Genomic DNA, 22,983 nt, shown 5'->3' on the forward strand with positions numbered 1-22,983 from the left:
TTACAAGTTTACTTATGAATGAGTGTTAGTTATAGGTAGTCAACTGTAAATGACACGGAGCTTCAGTTTAGTTTACAAGTTTACTTATGAATGAGTGTTAGTTATAGGTAGTCAACTGTAAATAACACGGAGCTTCAGTTTAGTTTACAAGTTTACTTATGAATGAGTGTTATAGGTAGTCAACTGTAAATGACACGGAGCTTCAGTTTAGTTTACAAGTTTACTTATGAGTGAGTGTTAGTTATAGGTAGTCAACTGTAAATGACAAGGAGCTTCAGTTTAGTTTACAAGTTTACTTATGAATGGGTGTTAGTTATAGGTAGTCAACTGTAAATGACAAGGAGCTTCAGTTTAGTTTACAAGTTTACTTATGAGTGAGTGTTAGTTATAGGTAGTCAACTGTAAATGACACGGAGCTTCAGTTACATTACAAGTTTACTTATGAATGGGTGTTAGTTATAGTTAGTCAACTGTAAATGACAAGGAGCTTCAGTTTAGTTTACAAGTTTACTTATGAATGGGTGTTAGTTAACATGCACCCAAAAACTGATCTCACATTTCTGGTATCTTCAGTCAATAAAAGCACCTAACACATGAGTCACCCGGCCTTTCTCCTTTCCCTTCCTGAAGCTCACCTCCCTGGCTCCCACAAAACAAATTATCTTTAGACTGTAAGAAACAAAAGAATTGCAGGTTTAAACTTGCATAATACCCAGTTAATCCCATTATGCATATGCAAATATTTCAAAATGTAGAAAAAAATCTAAAATCTGAAATACTTGGAATCTTAACACTTAGGATCCAACAATTTTGAATACTAAGTGATATACGCATTCTATATGTAATTTGCAGAATAGTTATAAAAATCATATATTAACTTCATTATAAATAATACTGGCTCACAAGGACAAATATCTTCCTACAGGTCCTATGTCTATTCCACTTTAGTTATAATTCTGCTTACAAGATTAGAAAAATCAAAATACTGTTATTCATAAGCAATCAGTGGCAATAATTAAAATCGATATAGAACATTTTATAATGTGTATGGGTATTTTTGCCTGAATGCATATATGAATGTATGTATGTATGTATGTATGTATGTACACTGCATGCATGCCTTGTGCCCATACACAGACATGAGCATCAGATGCTCTGGAACTGGATCCAGTGTCTTCAGCTAGCATGTGGGTATTGGGAATAGCACCTGAGTGCTATGCAAGAAAAGCCAGTACTCTTACCTACTGAGCTACTACCTCTGCAAGCCAAGATATAGAATATAGTTTTTATTTTTACTAGAAATATTGAGTTAGTGTCAAAAATACTAAATAATGGCACAGGGCATTTAATTCTCAAGTTACTTCTAGACTTAACTATATTGGCAAAAGATAACAATGCTTGAGTTCATTTATGCACAAAACTGTACTGTTGGCATTAAAGGAGGGTACTGGATCACAAAAAAACGCCTCCCTGACTGAGAATATACATGTTGGCAAGAGACTGGAAATCTTGTTGTATACATTGAGTTAACACTTTAAGCAGACTAAACTTCACATGTTACATTCTGAAAACAAAGAACATGGGGCATCATATAACTAGGGAGCAGAGATAACACAAAGGTTTGACTGCCCTGCCCCTAGAGGACTTACAGAGCTGCTATGTCACATGTGCATCAGTGGGTGGCAGAAAGACAGGCTATGTCTTCACTCTGTTCTGATTTGTGAACATTTAAATGATTAGTAACCTTACCATTCCCTGAGAAAAGCAAGTCTGGCATGATTACCAGTCCAGTGCCAGGAATCCCAGACAGGGAGCTAGCTTGAGATATCACCAGTCTAGTGCCTAGAAGGCCCAGATGGGCATCCGGGGTGGAGAGCAAACCAGAACTCCACCTGGGACAATGGTCCCTGGGCAGGAATGAGTCCAGGACAGACTAGCCTTGGATGGGGCCCCAAGGTGACCACCAGACCAGTGCCATTAGGGTTGGGACAGGGAGCTAGCCTTAGATGACCACCCATCTGGCACCACAAAGGCCTGGAGGAGTAGACCATGCCTGAGATGACCCTGCCCAGCATTATAATGCATGAGCTGGGCATAGTAAGCGCTCCTGAGACCACTTCTGAGATGACCCTAGACACTCGAGACCCAAGGAGTCACTAAGTAGAGCATGTAAGTGGTGGAGAATTGGAAGAGAAAGAGAAACAGAAGGATGTGGGCACAATGAAGAGACAGAACTGGAGACTCAGGGGTAGGAACAACCTGAGTGGCTAGTGACATCACCTGGACCCTGGACTGCGCTGCAACTGGGGGGTGGGGGTGGGGAGGGAGGAGATGTCTGGGTCCATGGCCTTGCAGCATCAGGGGTCTGCTACCAAAGGTCAGCTGGAAGTCCCTGCTCTGGGCTGCCTCCTAGGGACATGTTGATATCTGAGGCTGTGCAGAACTGTCTCTTGAGGTAGGAAACTAAGAGAGCTGACCCCCAACCCTAGCCAGATGCCATACTTGGGAGAGCGCCCTTCCCCCAACGAGGAGGCAATAGTTGCAGATGAGCTTGCCAGAGGATGAGCATGAGGAGAGCTGGCCCTATCCCTCGCCTGCTGCAACAGTAGAGCTGACCCTGATGGGAGTTGGATGGGAGGCCGGGAGCTGCCCCAATGTCAGCAGGCTGGCTAGCTTTGAATTTGCCCTCCCTAAGATCTACCCCAGCAATGACCTGCTGGAGTGCATAAGGGGCCAATCCTACAGATCCAAAACCATAGGGCCCAGCAGCAACAGGGTATCTGAGAGGAGTCCAAGTGGTTCCAATACTGATAACATAGCAGGAGCCAGAAGCCTTGAACCAGACCAAAGTCACTAACATGAACATTTGCAAGCAGAGAAATGTAGACAAAAGGGTATACTGTGGGACACACTGTGACACACTACAGCTTCCACAAGATTTTTTTTTTCTCTGTTGTGGGGGAGGCTGCAAGGTAGAAGGCAGGTATGAGGTGAAATTCACACACATAAAAGGTTTGACTGAGAATAAAGATGCCTGAGTCCTGGAGTTTGCTATACAATGATCAGTCATTATTCTTAGCTTTAGTTTCACACGAATTGTTTTAAAGCTTTCTTTCATCCTGAAAGCTTTGTTAACTCATTTACAAATGGTCAAAATAAATGAAACATTATACATAATAAAACTGTCTTATTATATACAAACAGCCTTAATCTGGTGTGGTATCCTAGAGTATGGGTGGCTAAGGCAAGCAGATTGCTGCGGGTCTGAGACTCCCTGGGATTGCATATCAAAGAAGACTTTAACAACAAATGAGCAAGTGTCTACTATTCAGGGTACTAGGAATTTTTTTAAAAAGCCAAAAAACTATTGATTAAAAAAAATCAGAATTGCTTTTTAAAATATTACCAGTTGTACATATATTTATATCACTTGAACATACATATTTAGAAACATACTTTCTTCAACATGGCAAAATATTCTCAAATAAGACATTAAACTAGGGGCTTTAAATTTTTTTACTATGTGTGAAACCTTAACTGAGAAAAAAAGCTTACTGATGTCACCAAATCTCTCAATGCGTAAGCAAATCTTAAGGAAAAAAATTTCAACAAACTGGAATAATTTTGTGGTGTAGGTATATATATATCAGAACATAGGTAAATGTTTGCTGCCATCTTGTGGATAATTATATTATCTGAAATGTTCTGCATTTGCTGCTTGTAGTTGAGTTCTAATATGATTATTCATCTTATAGCTAATAAGCCAATAATTACATTTTAAGCAAAAATTCCCATTAGCTTTGCATTTCTATGTTACAGAGTTACCCACCTAGAAAGGACTGCATAAGCCATCCTGTTACCTGCCATGATATGTGTAAACTTCATTATCATTAAAAGGCAAGTGTAACTATGGTAAAATGTGACTCCCATGGGAAGGCCCAAGCAACTCTAAATCTATTACCAAACAGTGTCAAGGTTTTTCAGCATCAGATCCCTTCACTGAATCATTTCTGCAGAGTAAGGGCCGGGCTCTCTAACAACCCGGCCCCAGATGAAGAGCAAGTTATCTTCCAAGGGACCTTGAACTCATCCAAGAGCTACTGTAGAATCTCAAATGACTGGCAATTCATTTACTTCCAGCCATTGCACCCAGATCTCCACTGTAATGTGTCTGCTATAAAGGTACTTTAAGAGCTGCTGTGAAAGAACTGGACTGGCAACTTGTCCTGACAGGAAATGCTTTCAATAAGAAAGAAAACAAAATCCTCTCTTTTACTATAGGCAACATCCCTAATCTAACAATGTGAAGTCATAATCCAACAATTTGAAATCCTAAACGTTCCATAAAACAATGAGCACCCAATACTGAGTTTGGAGCAGTTTATCTCAGCACTTCAGATGACCAGGAAAGTCTACAGACAGTCCACAATCTGAAAAACTTGCCAACATGTGAGACACTTCTGCTTCCAAGCATTCTGAAAGAGGAATATTCTGCCAATACTATCCATACCTAAGAACGCCGATGGAAATTACAGGATAGGAGTGGGAAGAGATAGCATAGTGACAGTAACTAAGATCGTCCTAAGTGTTGAAAGCCAGATGAGTGGGTACAGTGTCTGCTTTAACCAAGAGATAAGATGCATCACTCTCCTCCCTTGAAGCAAAGTGGGAAGATGCCTCTGGCCTGGGAAGAATTAAGGCCAGGCCCTGGACTTAAACTCACCAAAGGGTACCATGATGAAACCAACACTGAACCACGTCCCCAAACCAGGGACTAAACTGAAGAACCATGTTAACCAGCAGTAGAAAGACCGCCTCTACCACCTGTACGGTTAATCTGAGTCTAGAATCACATGGAATCCAAGCCTTTTGGCATGCCTTTGGAGGGTTATTTGGATTAGGATGTGACGAGGCCTGTCTGTGAGTGACACTTCTGCATCACTCTGGCATGCTGACCTATCTACGTTAAGAAGGAGGAAAAGCAAGTACAAGCATCGCTCTGCCTCTTTACTGGGAGGGATGCGACCAGGCACTCTGACCCCTGCTGCCTTGGCTTCACCACTGTGATGGACTATATCTGCAACTTAAAAAAAAAAAAAAAAGTTTTAAGAAACCTTGAGTTTCAAGAAGACAGAAAAGATTCAACACTCAGCAGAGACACTAAATAGTGATGGAAGCAATTTAAAAAAAAAAAATCACTGTGCAGGAAAAATTCACAACGTTACAAAGACAGCCGAAGAAAGCATCAATGTCAGGATGAGTCAAACAATAATAATAAAATACTGAGCTCAAAGGCGGGCCATCTCAAAAATACAGTCAAAGGGGAAAAAAAGGAATGAAGAGAGCTTACAGACACTTTGAAACACTGTTGAGCAAAGACTTCCATTGCTGGATTTCAAAAGGGTTTTGATTTGAAGGGGCTGGAGAGATGGCTTAATAGCTTATACGAGCACTGGTGGCTCTTCTAAAGAACCTTAGTGTGATTCCCAGCACCACATGGTGGCTCACAACCACCTGTAACTCCAAGTCCACCCAGGCCATAAACATACACACAAGCAAAACACTGGTAAACACAAAATGGTAATGTTTTTTAATTAAAAAAGAAATAAAAATTAGAAAACAACTTGTAAAACAGCTACCCAAGACATTACATATGCAAAATAACCTTAATATCCACTTATTAAACTCTGATTAAAAGGAAGAACATCTGCAAAAAGCATACAGTGCACTCCCAGTGCCCAAAGCGCACTGTAAACTGCAGCCCCAGAGCTAGAACGTTAAAGCTGTCCACCTGCCAAGCAGGGACTCGGGATAGTTCACATGCCTGAAAATGTAAAACCCCCCCACACAACCTAGGTTTTCAGTATGTGAATAAAACTAAAGGCTCTCTCCTACTCATGACTAACCACTGGAAATGTACTCTGGCCACTCTGGCCACACAGTGCATGCTTTACCGTATGTGACACAGGTGTAAGAACTCACAGCATCTGCTTTACAAATGGTGTTGGCGACGTGTCGACACAGCATCTTCAGCCAGCTCTCCTTTGGAAGCTCCTCTGACGTCATCTGGAAGCTAAGCAGTACATTGGCCTGCTCTGTTGGTGGCCTCACAAGCAAGGCAAAGGCATTGTGACAATCTAGGGTTCCAGAATAAGCAAAGTGTTACTCCTTAGCTATCAGACACTGCATTTCCACAGAACACCAGAATCAACCACCTACCTCCTCTCCCTGCCCTGCTTTTTGTCAACTAAAAGGGAGCATTAGTACAGTCATTTGAAGCGCTGGGGAGAATTAACCATATATACTACATTAGGAACCAAAGTAAACTGAGAACAAGTAAGGAGTGCCCTCTGTGACATTGAAACATCTCACTGATAGTTTACTAAAAAGTAGATAACATTTCTTAGCATTCTAGTATTTAATTTCAAAACTTTAATTATGAGAGCATATATCACTAACAACATAAAATTCAAAGAAGTATACAAATATTGAAACATAATTGCTTTATAATTGAGATGCTAAAATAACTGATTTTAAAATTATAACACTAAAAAACTTGAAAACAAACAACATAAAACTGCTCTGAATGAACATGTGGAGGCCAGAGGACAGTAGCGTGGGAGGACAGTTCCCTCCACAAGGGTCCCTGGGACTGGACTCGGGTTATCAGGTTGGATATCAAGTGCCTCTCTACCTCCCTGATCTGTATCTTAAAGACACCCCTTAATGTGTATTGAACACTTTCACAACCACAACACCAAATTTAAATAAATGTCTCATCATAGGCTCTAATAAACAGAGTTGAACAGGTGAAAAAAAAAAACATTTTTTTAAGTTACTGTGGACTGAAGATGTGGCTCAGGGGTGGGGTGCTTGACAAGCAGGCGCAAAGCCCTGGGTCTGATCAGCAGCGACACACGAGACGAAGGAGACGCTCGTGTCTGACAAACTCAGGAGCAGGTCGCCTAAAGCACCCAACTTTATTTAAAGAAAAAAGAAGAGATTTCCTAAACAAGACCATGGCCACACAACACCAGTGCTGTCCAACTTGATAGCACAACTTAAAGTAGAAGACTGTTGTAGGTCTATTTCAGACCTACAGAAAAACCAAATACTAGTCAAGTTTAAAAGGCAAAGTCTCCCTTGGGATAGTGCTCTAATTTGGATTGGGATGTCACCAAAAGTCTTTATAGGCTTGGTCTCCTGCTGGGTATGAGTGGGAGGTTCGAGACAGCTGAGGACATGCCATTTCACGGCTCCGCCATGAGGCTCCAGCATGCTCTCAGACATGACGAACCATGTCACCAATGTTCACAGCAGTGAGACCAAAGAGAATGGATTGAAATCTCTAAAATCATCAGCCAAAGTATCTTTAGAAATAGATTATCTCAGGAATTTTGTTACAAGAGAAGACTAGCACACATGCAACACACAGGAACATGCGCGCGCACACACACACATATACACATGCACACATACGCGCATACACACATACATGCACACATACACACATATTACACATGCCTACTTTTGAGAACAGTGACTCACTATGTACCCATAACTGGACTCAAAACTCAGAGATCTGCTTGTTTCTGCCTCCCAAAGTATCAGAGTGAGCCACAACACCCATCGTTTTCATATGTACCTGTGTATGTATTGGATCCTATGCCAAGTCACCAGACACTGTGGGCTATTTATGTGACATACATCTACTACTAATCTCTGTTCTTTAAAAAAAAAAAATGGTACGATTGTCTGTTCCTAAGCACACTCACATGCTAAGTATGTGGGCTTTAGCGGACAAACTGTGGGAGTGAGTTCTCCTCCTCCACTGTGTGAGTGGCAGGGACTAAATTCAGGTCAGGACAGCAGCAAGCACCTTTACACACTGGCCTATATTGTCATCACTCCCGCAATCCCCTTCCCAAACCTTAAAAACATTCCTGGAGCAGAAGAAATGGCTCAGTGGTTAAGACTTCACTGGCTGCTTTGCCAGAGAACCTGGGTTCATTTCCAGCACCCGTGTGGCTCACAACCACCTTAACTCCACTCCCAAAGGCATGCGTGTCCTCGGTTGGCCTCTGTGGGCACTGTATGGATGTAATACACAGACACATAGACTAAATAAACATACATACATAGATTTGTTTACGTTGGACTTTGAAGAATTATTAGTTAAGTTTTGATGTGGGCACTAAGGTGGTATTTTAAAGCATAGCTGTTTAAAAGTTGCTTGGCTCTTAAGAGAGGATATTCCCCAAGTTGGTGTAACACTTTCATTTGAAACAATGAAAACCTCGCGTCTGTACATAGAAAAGTTGAGATGGGGAGCAATTACTTTAGGAGTGATGAGCCACATGTGAAGAAAATTTACACATTAAAAAAAATTATAATAATAAATCTAAGCCTCAATGAGGACAAGCTATTCATATTTAAGGAATGCTTCTCCCATAAGCTTACCTTCTGTCTCTCTGATGTCCAGCACCTTCTTAATCTGGGAAAGAGGCATTAGATGAATGTGCTTCAGAGACGCTGGTGGTCGGGTACGGTCATGAGGACTTCTAAAAGTGCCAATAACCTTGTGCCGTTTTCTTGCTATCTGATTGTAGGGGGAAAGTCATAATCATTATTGTGATAAAGCCAAATTTTGAACATTTAAAAATAACAGTGCCAATCACATAAATGTATAGGCAACTAATCTGAAGATTAGCCATTCCAGTTACTACGCGATAAAAGCAAGAGACTGACGAGAAAGCACACATGTAATTATGTAGCCAGATGCTCATGTCTATATTAGGAAAGTTCACAATCGGGAGCGCAAAGAGTCCCCAGAGCATGGAAAGACAAGAACACAAGGGACAGCGGCAGAGGTCTAGAATAAAAGTCCCAACCCCACACGGGGACAGTTGTTCTTGGGCAGGAGTCTAGGGCTCTAAAGGGTGTTAATTTTAGTTTAAGTTAAAAATTTGAAATCTCTCCTAGTGACAGAATAATACAGAAGAAGTATCAAATCATTCCTGCCCTCATGACTGCTCCCACAACACTGACAAAGGAAGGCTTCAGAGTAGGTCAGCATGCACCTGAGACCCCAGCTCTCGGGGCTCTGCCAGGACAGGACTTTCAGTTCCAGGCCACCCTGAACTACACAGAGAGGCTGTCTCAAAGGATAAACAACAACAACACACACACACACACACAGAAGCAATGGGAATTATGAATTCACAGTGCTGTATTAGGCTGGAACTTTACCTTAACTGGATACCCATGCAAAGGGGGAGAGGGAACTGGAGAGGAGCAAAGCCAGAAAGAGCTCGTGATTCAGGTTACATTGGGATTTTGTGAAAAGAAAGGAAAGGAAAGAAAAGAAAGGAAAGGAAAAGAAGAGGGAAAGAAAAAAGAAATCTCATTTTCGGTATTACAGATTTTACTGAAAGGTATTGTTAACATAAAATGAACATAAATATGTACTTGAATTGACATCAGTCATCATGAGTATGAGAGACACAGTTAAAAATAGATTACCTGTTATTGAGCAAATGAATAAGATGAGCTAGTCAGTATATTATAACCACACTAGAGCAGACACACATGTGTCTATTGCACATGTTACATATATATTATATAAATTATATGCATGTGTATATATGTGTGTGTTTTATATACATATACACACACATATATACAAAACAACTACAAAGGCTCATTTATACATATATTATCAAAAGTAAGCAGCAGATACCCTGACTCCTGTGAATGATTGGATATGCTTCCTTTTTGTTTGGCTAGATGAAATATATTATTTTACGGTTTATTTTTGAAAAAGGAAAGAACAGTATTAAAATTGATAGCACAAGCACTAATAAGCCAAGGTTAAAAATAAAAACCCAAGGCCAAGCAGTGATGACACACACCTTTAGTCCCAGACTTGGGAGGCAGAGGCAGGCAGATTCCTGAGTTCTAGGTCAGCCTGGTCTACAGAGTGAGTTCCAAGACAGCTAGGGTGTCTTGAAAAACAAACAAACAAACAAAAAACCCAAAGCACAGATAAGATATTCAAACAGAAAATAAATTCTTAAGAGTCATCTGTCATATTAAAGACAATACAGATTTTACTGATATTCAACTGTTCTTAATGTAGAAGTGTAGTGATTGCTCTGGGTTTTATGTTATATAGAATTAAAATATTAAAAGCAACTTTTTAATTTCAATTTTGCTGAGAGTTTTATTTTTCTTAAGTGAGTGAAGCACGAAGGGTCTACCTAGGTAAGTTCAAACTTCTCATCAGAACTACAGTAGCTCAACAGGCATGGTGACACATATCTGGGTTTTTTTGGTTTTGGTTTTTCGAGACAGGGTTTCTCTGTGTAGCCCTGGCTGTCCTGGAACTCAGTCTGTAGACCAGGCTGGCCTCGAACTCAGAAATCCGCCTGCCTCTGCCTCCCAAGTGCTGGGACTAAAGGCGTGAGCCACCATGGCCTGGTGGGGACACATGTCTGTAACCTAGCATTCAGAGGCTGAGGCAGTTCAAACCAGCCTAAGAGACATAGCAAGATCCTGTGTTAAACTAAGCAGCTGGGAGGAAGCAAACGGATTACACGGCCAGTCCTTGCTGGACTCAAGATAAAACAGGAAGAACCAGCCATTTCTACTCAAGCAACTAAGATGGAGGCTAATAGGATTGCTGATGACATTTATGTCAACCTGAAACATGCCTGAGTCATCAAAGGGAGGGAACCTCAACTAAGAAAATGTCTCCAGCTGGGCGTGGTGGCGCACGCCTTTAATCCCAGCATTTAGGAGGCAGAGGCAGGTAGATTTCTGGTCTACAGAGTGTTCAAGGACAGCCAAGGTTACACTGAGAAACCCTGTCTGAAAAAAAGAAAAGAAAAGAAAATGCCCCCATAAGACCCCACTACAGGCAAGCCTATAGAGCACTTCCTTTTATCTGTGACTGGTGTGGGAGGGCCCAGTCTATTGTGGGTGGCGCCATCCCTGGGATGGAGGTCCTGGGTTCTATAAGAAAGCAGCTGAGCAAGCCATGCGTAGCACAGCAGTACGCAGCACCCCTCCTCTGCATCAGCCCCTGCCTTCAGGTTCCTGCCCTGTGTGAGTTCCTGTCCTGACTTCCTTTGATGATGAACAGTGATATGGAAGTATATGCCAAATAAACCCTTTCTTCCCTGAGTTGCTTTTGTTCATGGTGTTTCATCACAGCAATATTTGCCCTGACTAGGACAGAGGAGGAAAATAAAGTCTCTGAACTCACAAAGGTGAAGAGACTTGGGCCAGGCCTGAGAAGGTACAGGGATTGCCACAATAAAAATTAAAGCAGAAGGGATCTCGTGAGCCAATTATGGTAAAATATGAAAGGGATATACAATTAAACAAACAAAACAAAACAAATCACAGCTGTACTAAAAGCAAAGATAAATTCCATAACAAATTGTTAAGGAAATCTAAGTAACCCAATCTAACAGAATGAGGCCAACAGGCCTAGAGATTTCAGCAGGAAAAACCTCAAAAAATATTAACAGAAACAAAGAAAACCACTCCAACTACATACAGCTAAGCACCTGATAATGTACCTTCAGGTAAAATGGGATTATGACTGACCTAACCTTGTTTTCAAAAGCAGAGATGCTTACTACTGCAGGGGATTCAGGCATTTACAATCACCCAGTGAGTGCATGACCTTCAGGATTTTGTTTCACTCCACATGACCAATTGTGTATCAGAACATCACTATTTTGTGTGTTCTGTAACGTTATTAGCTAAGTGAGAGTACCACCTAGAACCTCTGAGCACAAGACCCTCTCCAGAGGGAGAGCTTCCTGGACATCTTACTGCCCTTTCACCCAGAGCAGCTTCCACTCTGTGCATGCCCTGGTTTCTAAGGCCAGCTAGTGCTTTATACTTTAAACAATAATGTACATAATGGAAGAGAGGACTCTTTAAAAGAAAACAACACAGAAAGGGACAGAGGAATGGACAGACTTAAAGGAAAAAGCAAACCCAGCACACTTTGATGAGGGCAACAGAAAGTTCAGCGGTAACAAACATGTCAAAGGATATTCTTGTTAATGTCTGTTTAACCAAGTGAACATCTTTTCTTTCTTGATATAGAGAACACTGTATTCCTTTCTACCTGTGCTAGATAATTTAATGTCAACCTGACATACGCTAAAGTCATCTGACAGGAAGAAACCAAATTAAGAAAACGCTTCCAGGCTGGCGAGACGGCTCAGCGGGTAAGAAGGTCCCGAGTTCAGATCCCAGCAACCACATGGTGGCTCACAACCACCGGTAATGAGATCGGACGCCCTCTTCTGGTGCGTCTGAAGGCAGCTACAGTGAATTTCACCGGAGTGAGCAGGGCAGAGAGCAAGCAAGGCCAGAGCTCAATTCCCAGCAGCCACAAGATGGCTCATGGCCATCTGTACAGCTACAGTGTACTCATACACATAAAATAAATAAATAAATCTTAAAAAAAAAAATGCTTCCATAAGATCAGGTTGTAGGTGAGCCTACAGGGTATTTTCTCGGTGATTGATGTGGGAGGGTCTAGCCCACTTTGGGCAGTGCTACTCCTGCCTTCCCTAAGCTGGTGGTCCTGGGTTCTTTAAGAGGAGGCTAAGCAAGCCGAGAGTAGCCTCTGCGTCAGCTTCTGACCTCAGGTTGCTCTCTTGACTTCCTTTGGTGAAGAACAGTGATGTGGAAGTGTAAGCTGGATGGACCCTTTCCTCCCCACGTTGCTTTGAAAATGGTGTTTCATTGCAGCAATGGAAACCCTAAGACACAATCCCCTCATTAAATTTGTTATTTAAAAATACATGTTAAAAAATAGAAAGAAGCCTTAAACATATATAAAACTCATCTGCCTGTGGGGTATTATTGGGAAGAAAATATTGAACATACACAGGTGAGATTTTTAGAATTAGAATTATTACACCTTATCAATAAAACCTTATTTTAAAGACTCCAATTAGGCACCGTGGCTCACGCTGTCCCCCAGCCCTCGGGGAGGCTGCCTGGGCTCACGGCCAGTTTAAAGCTACAGAGCAAGACACTATCAACATAGGAAAAAGAAATCCAGGAGTCACAGTACGTTATCAAATTAGCTCTCCAACTGCCTCCAGCTTAGCTGCAAAAGGCTACTTACATTTTAATGAAAAACAAAACAAAAACCCCAACTTGTAGATCTTGAATAAATACACATAAAAACAAGGTTCCCCAGAACTCATCATCTAAGCATTTACTTGTAAGGAATTCTGACTTTGCAGTCTGCAAATTTGTATCAAAGTTAACATTAGACTTTCTCCCAAAAGTATTTCACATTATGTAATCAGCAATTGGTCTCTTTTTTGAAAAATAACTGAATATACCTCAAATTTCTACACTGTACATCGATTAAGGCTTTGTTTTAAATATTTAGGGAGATGACAAAAGCCATCAGTGTTAAACTTGAGTGAGTACAAATTTACCTCGAGGCAGTCATTGAAGAGGAAGAGGGTGACTTGTTCCCCTCGGTCACAGGGGTACTCGCCAAGAGACACTGTTTCCACTCTTTGTACTAGGCTTCGATGAGAGGATAACAGGTTAGCCTGTGAATATTAACAGAAGTAAGATAACAGGTTAGCCTGTGAACCTTAACTAAAGAAGTTGCTGGGCGGTGGTGGCACACGCCTTTAATCTCAGCACTTAGGAGACAGAGGCAGGCGGATTTCTGAGTTCAAGGCCAGCCTGGTCTACAGAGTGAGTTCCAGGACAGCCAGGGCTACACAGAGAAACACTGTCTTGAGAAAAAAAAAACAAAAAACAAAAAACCTGCTAAGATTGTTAATCTATTTTTAAAGATCTGTTTCTATTATTATGTATATGTGTGTTGTCTCTCCCTGTATGTGCTCTATGCGTAACTGTACACTCAGCACCCAGGAAAGGGCATCCAGTCCACAGCTGTAGCTGGAACCCTAGGTTGTGAGTCACAGACATGGGTCCTTTCTAAGAGCAGCCAGTGCTCATACCCAGAGCCATCTCCACAGCATGAGACTTTTTATACTGAAACCATAGAAACGTCACTAGAGCAGAAAATTCACTGGTCGTCAACAGAAGCTGCTTACCGGGCATCCATCTACTTCATAAACAACATCAAAAATTTGCTTCTGTGCTTCTGTTTTTCTCTTATCCTCATTGATATGTCTGAAAAATTAATGGTTGTTTCATAAAATTTCTTTTAATATAGACACCGAAATGAGTATGCAAATAAATCTCATGTCACAAAGCTCAACTTTCATGTGGATGCCTTAATTGTGATACATGAATCAGATAAACATTCCTTCAAAACATCCTATTAAAAAAATATCCCAAGGAGTCTTTCAGAAATGTTATACTTCACTGTAGAACATTTTACTCATGATTTACACTTTCTAGAATACAGTTAGCCTATATAATACTTGATGTTAACAAGACTCTCAGGTTTGAAACATACTTTGCATTAAGCTTTATGCTTTCCTCTCAAATCATATGGCAGTCATCTCACTGCAAAGAAAACAGCCACAGCACAACTGCATCTAGACAGGACGGCTTAGCCTCCGCTCGCCTTTTACCCTTGTGTCCAAAACTAAATCTGTGTTTACTGAACCAGGCTCTTAGTTACCAATCACTTCTAACTAAACCCTGGGAATTCACTATACAGTGAACAGTTTATGAACGTAAGACTATGGGAACTTTCACTTACTGCTAAGAAATACGGGAACACCTCTGCTCATGGTGCACACTACTGTCAACATGAAACACCAATGGGAAATGGGGGGCAGGGAGACTAGCTGGAGCTCACACATGGCTCAACATCGCAGGGAGCCTTAGGAAGGTAAACCTTGGATGGGGTTAGGATCTTGTTGAGTAGGAGAATGTTCTGAGAGGGAACTTCATGAGTTTAAGGAATATGTAAAGACTTCACTGAATGAAGTTTAATTAACATGAGAAAACTGAATCAAATATAAAAAGTAGGAAAAAGAAAATTCAGCTGGTAAGAGGACCTATGAATGCAAGGTTTACAGAAATACATCTTTGTAAACCATAATTTAACTGAAATCAGAAAGTCCCCATGAGAAAGACCATATGCATGTGAATGACAAGGAAAAGCCTAAGAAGAAAAGATCTATGTGTGCATTCACGGCTATTTTCAAATTTCCATTACTGTCTCTGTACATATAATTAATGCCAGGAATAAATATTTTGATCAACATATTCTAACAATACGCATCACTTTAATGTAAGCATACTACTAGAGTAAGAGCTTACCTTACAAAAGTATGCTATTGATACTTTTCTATTGTTTATGACAAAGATTACCACTTCCAGCCTAATCCAATAAAAACATGGAAACATGCCAGCAAGACGAATGTACAGGTAGAAGCACTGACAGCCACATATGCCATAAGCCCATGTCCCAGTGGATGGGGGAAACACCCTGCACAGTTGTCTTCTGACTGCCACTTGTCTATGACGAAGCCCATGTGTTCACCACACACTCAATCTGTCTGTCTGTCTCTATCTCTCACACACACACACACATACACAAAGTAAAATATAAATTGCTTACGTCATTACTTCTTTTAGTGATCCAATAGCTTTTTCTAAAGTGCTTTTGTCTGGATTTTCATCAGCTGTATGCTTTTTAAGATCTGTAATAATAAAATGGTTTTTTCCCATGATTAAAAAGAAGTCAATGGTTTTCCACCTATGCCTTAAAAATACATCACTAAGATGTATTTTTTCTTAAGAGGTTAACTGTTTTTAAAGAGAACATCTAGCCCTTATTGTGAGCAGAAGTCTGTGTCTAGGAACAGTACAGCAGATCTGCAATCCCTAACCTGAAGAGCTGGGGTTAGAAGGACTGCAAGTCTGGAGCAGCACTGACTGCACAGTAACAGCCCCTTCTCACAACAGCTGGATATGCAGTTTAGAGGCTGCACGCTTGCTTACTATGTGCAGGGTCCTAGCACATGCTCTCAATCCCAGCACTGGAGAGACAGAAATGAAATCATTATTGTAGGCCACCCATTAATATATCTAATTGGATGTGCCAATTAGTATTAATATCTATCAGTTTACCAACTGCTTTAATTACAAACCAAAAATTATTACTCAGCATAAAATATTTTCAAGATACAATTAAACAGAATTAGAGTTTCAGGATTTCCTGGACTATAAAGTCTTTAATAAAACAATGAGGCTCAGTGGTTAAAAGATCTTGTTTGCGTCTTCAGTGCCCAGTACCAAGTGAGGCCGCTCACTCCTACAACTCCAGCGCCACGGGATCTGGTGCCCTCGGCTGGCCTCTATAGGCACTCAAACTCACAGGTGTGGCGCTACCACTACCCACAAGCATAACAATTTTTAAAACAATCAAAAGAATTTTAACCAAAGTTCTCTAATAACACTGTCTTCTTCCATTAAAGTTTCCAAACTACCTTACTGATTAAATTTTCAGAATATGTAGCACTGACTTTAAAAAAAAAGACATTGGGGCTAGAGAGATGGCTCAGTGGTTAAGAGCACTGACTGCTCTTTCAAAGGTCCTGAGTTCAAATCCCAGAAACCACATGGTAGCTCACAACCATCTGTAATGAAGACAGCTGCAGATATAAATAAATAAATAAATAAATAAATAAATTTTTTAAAAAAGCTCAAATATAAAAAACTTAGCTAAAGTTCAGAGGACTAGAAACTTGGGTATGAGTCCTCTTCCTGTGAAGGTTCTGTAGGAATGTTGTTACTTGAATAAACAGATTTAGACATAGTGACAGGAGGTATACTGAACTTCTAAACAGAAGGACACAGCTATTACAACAAAGACTATCAGACAAAACTGAGAATTTATAGCTTTAGAGACTGTTTTTCAAGATTATCATAAAACTGATATCTATAAAAACTTTAATAAACTTTGAAAATAAGGATGTCAACTCCTTCAAGAAAAAAGTGCAGCAGATTGAGGATGGGGCTGCTGGTGGACAGCATGAAGCTGTGGGCTGGGACCTCAACAATAATATAAACTAGATCACCGATTGCATGAAGCTGTGGGCTGGGACCCCAACACTAATATAAACTAGATCACCGATTGCATGAAGCTGTGGGCTGGGACCCCAACACTAATATACACTAGATCACCGATTGCATGAAGCTGTGGGCTGGGACCCCAACACTAATATAAACTAGATTAACGATTGCATTCAGGAGACTGGAGAGGCAGACAGTCATGGTGTCTCATAAATGTTTAAACCTATAAGATCACGATCAACTGGGCCACAGAAGACTCGCCTTCTCAGAGAAGGGGGAAAAACTATTGGGTAAAAATATCTAACAAAACAAAATTACACAAACAACAAAACCCCAAAACAAAACAACAAACAAACAAACAAAAACAGGTAAAACAAGTACCGTTTAGAAGCAAGGCAACACTGGGTAGCCGCTGTACTGGCCGGATGAGAAGTTCCACAAGGCTCTGTCGTCCACACTCTGGCTTAGCTTGATTTATCTAAAAGGAAGTAATTTATTACATACAAAAATAGTTTTATGTAAAACTTCAAAACATTCTATCACAAATGTCCCCGCCAAGAATTAGTAGAAAAGAGCCAGCAGTTGACAGTGACTCTGAAGGTAACGGCACTTGCCGCCACGCCAAGCCCAGAACCTACAGGGTCAAAGATAAAGAACTTCTGACCTGCACATGCACACACAAGCACTGGCATGAGCACATCTGTGCAAGCAGGCACACATACACACATACACACACACACACGTACACATGAACACGCACACACACACACACACACACACACACACACGTACACATGAACACGCACACACACACACACAAACAAATCAACAAGTGAATTAAGAACTCATATAGGATGGGAGCTGCTCTCAGGTGCATCACGACTCAATAATTTTCCAAGGCCTAAAATTTCTCTTGTTGAGGAAAGGTTGGCATGTTATAAAGTGTGATCCTCTACAGAATTGTATACACAGGCCTTTCTAAGTTCCTATAAAAACTCTACCATATCAACTACACCGACACCACTGGTTAAAGTAAAGAAAGCACTGGTGGGAGAAAAAACAATCATTAAAGGCACTAGGTGCTTCGAGAACTAAACATGGACATTATTTCTTTTGAAAATAACCACATACAGGGAACCAATGCAAGGCCCTGGGTTCAATCCCCACCGATATAAAAGCAGCCAAAACAACATCCCTGTTCACTCAACTATCTCATCCTCTGCTGTGTAAAACTTCAAATTTCCAGGTCTAAACACCATAAACACTCCCAGAACAACTGATTTTAAGACCAGTATTAAGGTGTTCATATATGAGTAGAATTTTACTAACATTACAACTTAAAAATATTTTAATGAATTCTCTCAGAAGTGCCTCAGAATTTCGTATGATAGAAACTTATATTACCTTGAGGAAAGCATGAAACCTGGGCTTCAGTTTCTCACATTTAATAATCATTTCCTTGCTCATTTCAAAGAAGTTTACAAACGGAGGGTAGATTTTTACCAAATCTTTTGACTAGAAACAAAGAGAGAGAAAACAGTTGGTTATGAATGTCACCCTCAGCCAGACAGTGGTGGTGGCGGTGGTGGCACACACCTTTAATCCTGGCACTTGGAAGGCAGAGGAAGGCAGATTTCTGAGTTCAAGGCCAGCCTGGTCTACAGAGTGAGTTCCAGGACAGCCAGGGCTACACAGAGACACCCTGTCTCAAAAAACCAAAAGAAAAAACCAAAAAAAAAATGAAAAAAAGAAAAGAAAAAATTTTGGTCTGAAGAGATGGCATAGCTTTTGAGAGAATTTACTGTTCTTGTAGCAGATGCGAATTCAATACTCATTGTCCATAGGAGGCAAGAGTGTTCATAACACCCTGTAACTCCAATCCCAGGAAATCTAGTGTACCTCTGGCCTCTGCTGATATGCACATGCCTGGACACACATAGAAATACCATTGAAATTAAAACATATAATTTTTTTTTTTTTTTTTGGTTTTTCGAGACAGGGTTTCTCTGTATAGCCCTGGCTGTCCTAGAACTCACTCTGTAAACCAGGCTGGCCTCGAACTCAGAAATCCACCTGCCTCTATCTCCCAAGTGCTGGGATTAAAGGCGTGTGCCACCACCACCCGACAAAACATATAATCTTTACAAACAAAACATGAAAAAAAGTTTCTTGGCTAGAGCTGGAGAGATGGCTTGGTTGTTGAGAACACTGACTGTTCTTCCAGAGAGCTCCTGAGTTCAATTCCCATCAACCACATGGTGGCTCACAACTACCTACAATGGGATCTGATGGCCTCTTCTGTCATGCAAGCACACATGCAAAGAGAACTCATGCACAAACTATATAAATTTTAAAAATGTCTTGGCTAGCAGGTCAGTGGTGGCACATACCTTTAATCCCAGCACTTGGGAGGCAGAAGCAGGCGGATTTCTGGGTTCGAGGCCAGACTGGTCTACAGAGTGAGTTCCAGGACAGCCAGGGCTACACAGAGAAACCCTGTCTCGAAAAACCAAAAACCAAACCAAAACAAAACAAAACAAAATGTCTTGGCTAATTAAACATGTTTAATAGTCATCTAATGAACAAATTTCTGTTTCCAGCCCTCAAACCACCTGGACAAACATAAGAATGAGGAAGAGGCCTCAGAAAACAAAAGCACTGCTGCACTCAAACGCATAGTCCCGGCTTACGGGGCTCAAACAAGGCAGCTCAGTCACAGGACTTCATGAAAATGAAAACATTTTCTGGCTTTTTTGTGTTTTGTTTTTTGGTTTTTTTTTTTGAGACAGGGTCTCACTTTAAGTTCAGGCTAGCCTCAAACTCTTAGCAATTCTCCTGCCTCAGCCTCCAAGTGCTGGTATTACAGATATAAACCATGCAACCTAGTACAAATGGTTTATTTACTAAATGTAAGCCACATGGATTTTGTAGGCCTTTTGTTGGGACAGGGTTTGAAGGCCTCTGACTTACAATTTTCTTGCCTCAATTTCCTAAGTGTTAGAAGGAGAGGTGTATGTATCTATATCCTACCTCTTAGTTTTGTTTATTGTTTGTTAAAGGATTTTTATAGTTCTAGAGATTGAATCCAGGCTTCATGCACGGAGGGCAAACATAACACTGAGCTACCCTGAATTCCAGTCTTAAATGAAAACATGAAATAAAAAGGTTTCTTTCTCCCCTACTATATAATGTGTAATGAACTCAACACCCTTGCCTGATTCATATATGTGGTCCTAATCCTAATTAAGAAAGCAAACTCCACAGAGGCAGATAAAGAGATAAACAATATATTTTATATGTGTGTACAGATATATAGGTATATATAAATGTATACATATAAATATGTATACAGATCTTTAGTTATAATACTTACATATTATATATATGTATATTATATGTAATATATATAAAAACCATTGGAGGATAGCAGATAACTTTACAAAGAAGTAAATATGCAACTGTGTTCTATCGATGATCTTGGTTCTGCTGGGCATATTAAAAGTATGTTTCAAAAGTCAGGAACAATACTAGATTTTATAACCACGGAAAATGGCATCTTTACATTTCCTTTCCTGTCAGTCCTTAATGAGATACCATTTAAATGTGAACTCTAAAACGAACACTCACATATTTAAGAAAGATGTCACCAATACTTCTGCTCTCGTCCCAGTTAGCAATAAGGTCTTCAAGATCATCCTAAAAAGGTGGAAAAAAAAAAATCAAAACATTTGACACATCTAACATTTATGAGATCTTCTGCTAGGAAAAACAATCACCTTATGCAGTACCATAATGTTATGTGCAGACTTCGTATCACAACAAAGAATTAAATTTTTGTCTACAAAGACAACAGCCTTTGGATTAAAAAAATATAAATAACACTGTCAGACCAATCCAAATTCCCCAATATGACTGATAGATCAATGTTTTGTCTTACTAGCTATAAAAGTTGATTGACCTATTAATTATGAGAAAGCTATTTTTAATCCTGCTGCTATAGCAACTAATTTAACACAAGTCATTAAAAATTATAACCTGTAGCAGGGTCAAGCAAATTTTACTAAAAGGTACAGATGGTAAATCTTCCAAGGCCATATGTCTTCTGTCATTAGTATTCAAGTCTGCAGAACTTGAATACTGTATGAGAAGCAACCATACAAAGTATCAAATGGGGAGAGGAGAGGCTGGAACCCTGAGTTCTAAATGGAATGCCTTCATCAAACCTCCCTCCTCCGGACTCAGAGAAGGCAGAAATACTGTAAGAGCCATCTTGGATGAGCCCAAAAAAAAGCAGCCTCTTCCAGACACAATAGAAGTGAGCACATATAAGTTCAGAGGCTATGGTAGCGCAGACAATACGTGCCCGTGTCTAAGCGAGACAGAACCAGAGCACTGAGAAGAGACTTGAGTGAGTCCTACCCTAACAAAGAAGTTATTAGGAACTGATATTCCTGGGAAACAGAGAATTGGTTTTCTGCAATGGAGTGTCACTGGACTTAGCAAACACACTCCAGGGCAGGCTCCATACCAGAAGCAGTTGGTCAACCCAAGATGGGACCCATGGTTTGTTTTTTTTCTTTTTTCTGGGCTCTTTTGTCTTGCTCTGATATATTTCTTGTCTTGTAGATTCTTTTTGTCTGTCTTTTTGTTTTTTCTTGGCTTGTTATATTCATCTTTTTTTAAAAGAGACAAGGAACATGAAGCTGGATAGGGAGGCGAGGAGCCCTCTGGGAGGAGGAAGGGGAAAGAATGAGATCAAAAGAGAATGTGAGGAAAGGAAAGGATGATGGCATGGGCTGCTATCAGGCTCTTCACTGAGACAGAGGGCCGGATGCAGCCTACAAACCATAACTCGCTAATCCCTAGTTCATAAAATTCCTCAGTCATCCTAAAACACAAAATATTCATACAAACCTGAGTGGGCTAGAGCAATGGCTCAGGTATAGAAAGCATGTCTGTTCATTCACAGAACCCAGGTGCGAGTTCCAGCACCCACAATTGTAATCTAGGTACAGGGGATCCAGTGCCAACTTCTGCCCTCTTTGGGTACCAAGCACGCACGTGGTGTACATACAAACATGTAGGCAATATTCACACACATATAGTATGTCAAAAAATTTTTACTGAAGACATTTACCATATTTAAGCCTAGTGTCTTAAAGCCACCTAAACAAGGAGGAGCGCCATGAGCGCAAAGCCAGAAACATACACTACTGATTTACTTAGCTAGGTTGAAATACCTGAAATGTTACAATAAATATACACAACCCCAAAAACAATGTTATTGCCCTTTAATACAAATTTACCTTTATCTTCATATGTACATCAAAGATATCTGGGATGCTCCCAAAAATAGTCTTGATCTCCTCGGGTGCAAGAATAGGTCCACCACGTTGTCCTTCTTCTTCTAAGGGTACCTGAAATAACTAAATGGGGGGAATCTAGATTAGGCAAACTGAGAAAAAGAAGACTAATATATGAATACCTATGATAAACAGTGATGTCAACAACAGAAAAAGTCAAGGAAAGTACACTTCCTAAGTCTGACAATCTTTTCTCATAACATTTTCTTTTTATTCATATATTGATACACTTTCTGCGTGCGCACATAAGGGAGGGGGGTTGTGAGCAGGTGGGTCAGTGCACTGGCTCTTCTTCCAGCAAACCTAGGTTCGGTTCCCAGCCCCCACATGGATGGTTTACAACCTTCTGTAACTCCAGTCCCAAGGATCCAATGAACTCTTCTGGTTTCCACAGGCACTGTGGCAAAAAACTCAATATACGTAAAATAAAAACATATCTTTTTTTTTTTTAAAAAACAAGGAACCAAACAAATAAATTATTAGAATTAGTAGAAAAGCCGAGCAGTGGTGGCGCATGCCTTTAATCCCAGCACTTGGGAGGCAGAGGCAGGTGGATTTCTGA

The 22,983-nt window shown here is 40.5% G+C and overlaps 1 protein-coding gene and 1 pseudogene across 3 annotated transcripts in view; one reads left to right on the top strand and one right to left on the bottom strand.

The window, feature by feature from the left end:
* Ect2 (epithelial cell transforming 2) overlaps positions 1-22,983 on the bottom strand; it is a 51,407-nt gene that overhangs the window by 10,947 nt on the left and 17,477 nt on the right. For 2 of the 3 annotated variants that reach the window (XM_031376465.1, XM_031376466.1), the window contains 9 exons: positions 22,365-22,484; positions 20,686-20,754; positions 18,463-18,573; positions 17,440-17,536; positions 15,602-15,683; positions 14,118-14,196; positions 13,482-13,601; positions 8,461-8,599; positions 5,983-6,137 (listed from right to left, as the gene is read on the bottom strand). In XM_031376465.1, coding sequence (XP_031232325.1) covers positions 5,983-6,137; positions 8,461-8,599; positions 13,482-13,601; positions 14,118-14,196; positions 15,602-15,683; positions 17,440-17,536; positions 18,463-18,573; positions 20,686-20,754; positions 22,365-22,484 — 972 coding nt within the window. Of the gene's footprint in view, positions 1-5,954; positions 6,138-8,460; positions 8,600-13,481; positions 13,602-14,117; positions 14,197-15,601; positions 15,684-17,439; positions 17,537-18,462; positions 18,574-20,685; positions 20,755-22,364; positions 22,485-22,983 lie in introns of all 3 variants that reach the window. The other variant, XR_004120399.1, reaches the window with a different exon arrangement.
* Positions 1,630-1,752, top strand: LOC116095200 (annotated as a pseudogene).

This window comes from Mastomys coucha, unplaced genomic scaffold, assembly GCF_008632895.1.
Source record: "Mastomys coucha isolate ucsf_1 unplaced genomic scaffold, UCSF_Mcou_1 pScaffold17, whole genome shotgun sequence".
In the NCBI taxonomy this organism is placed as follows: Eukaryota; Metazoa; Chordata; class Mammalia; order Rodentia; family Muridae; genus Mastomys; species Mastomys coucha.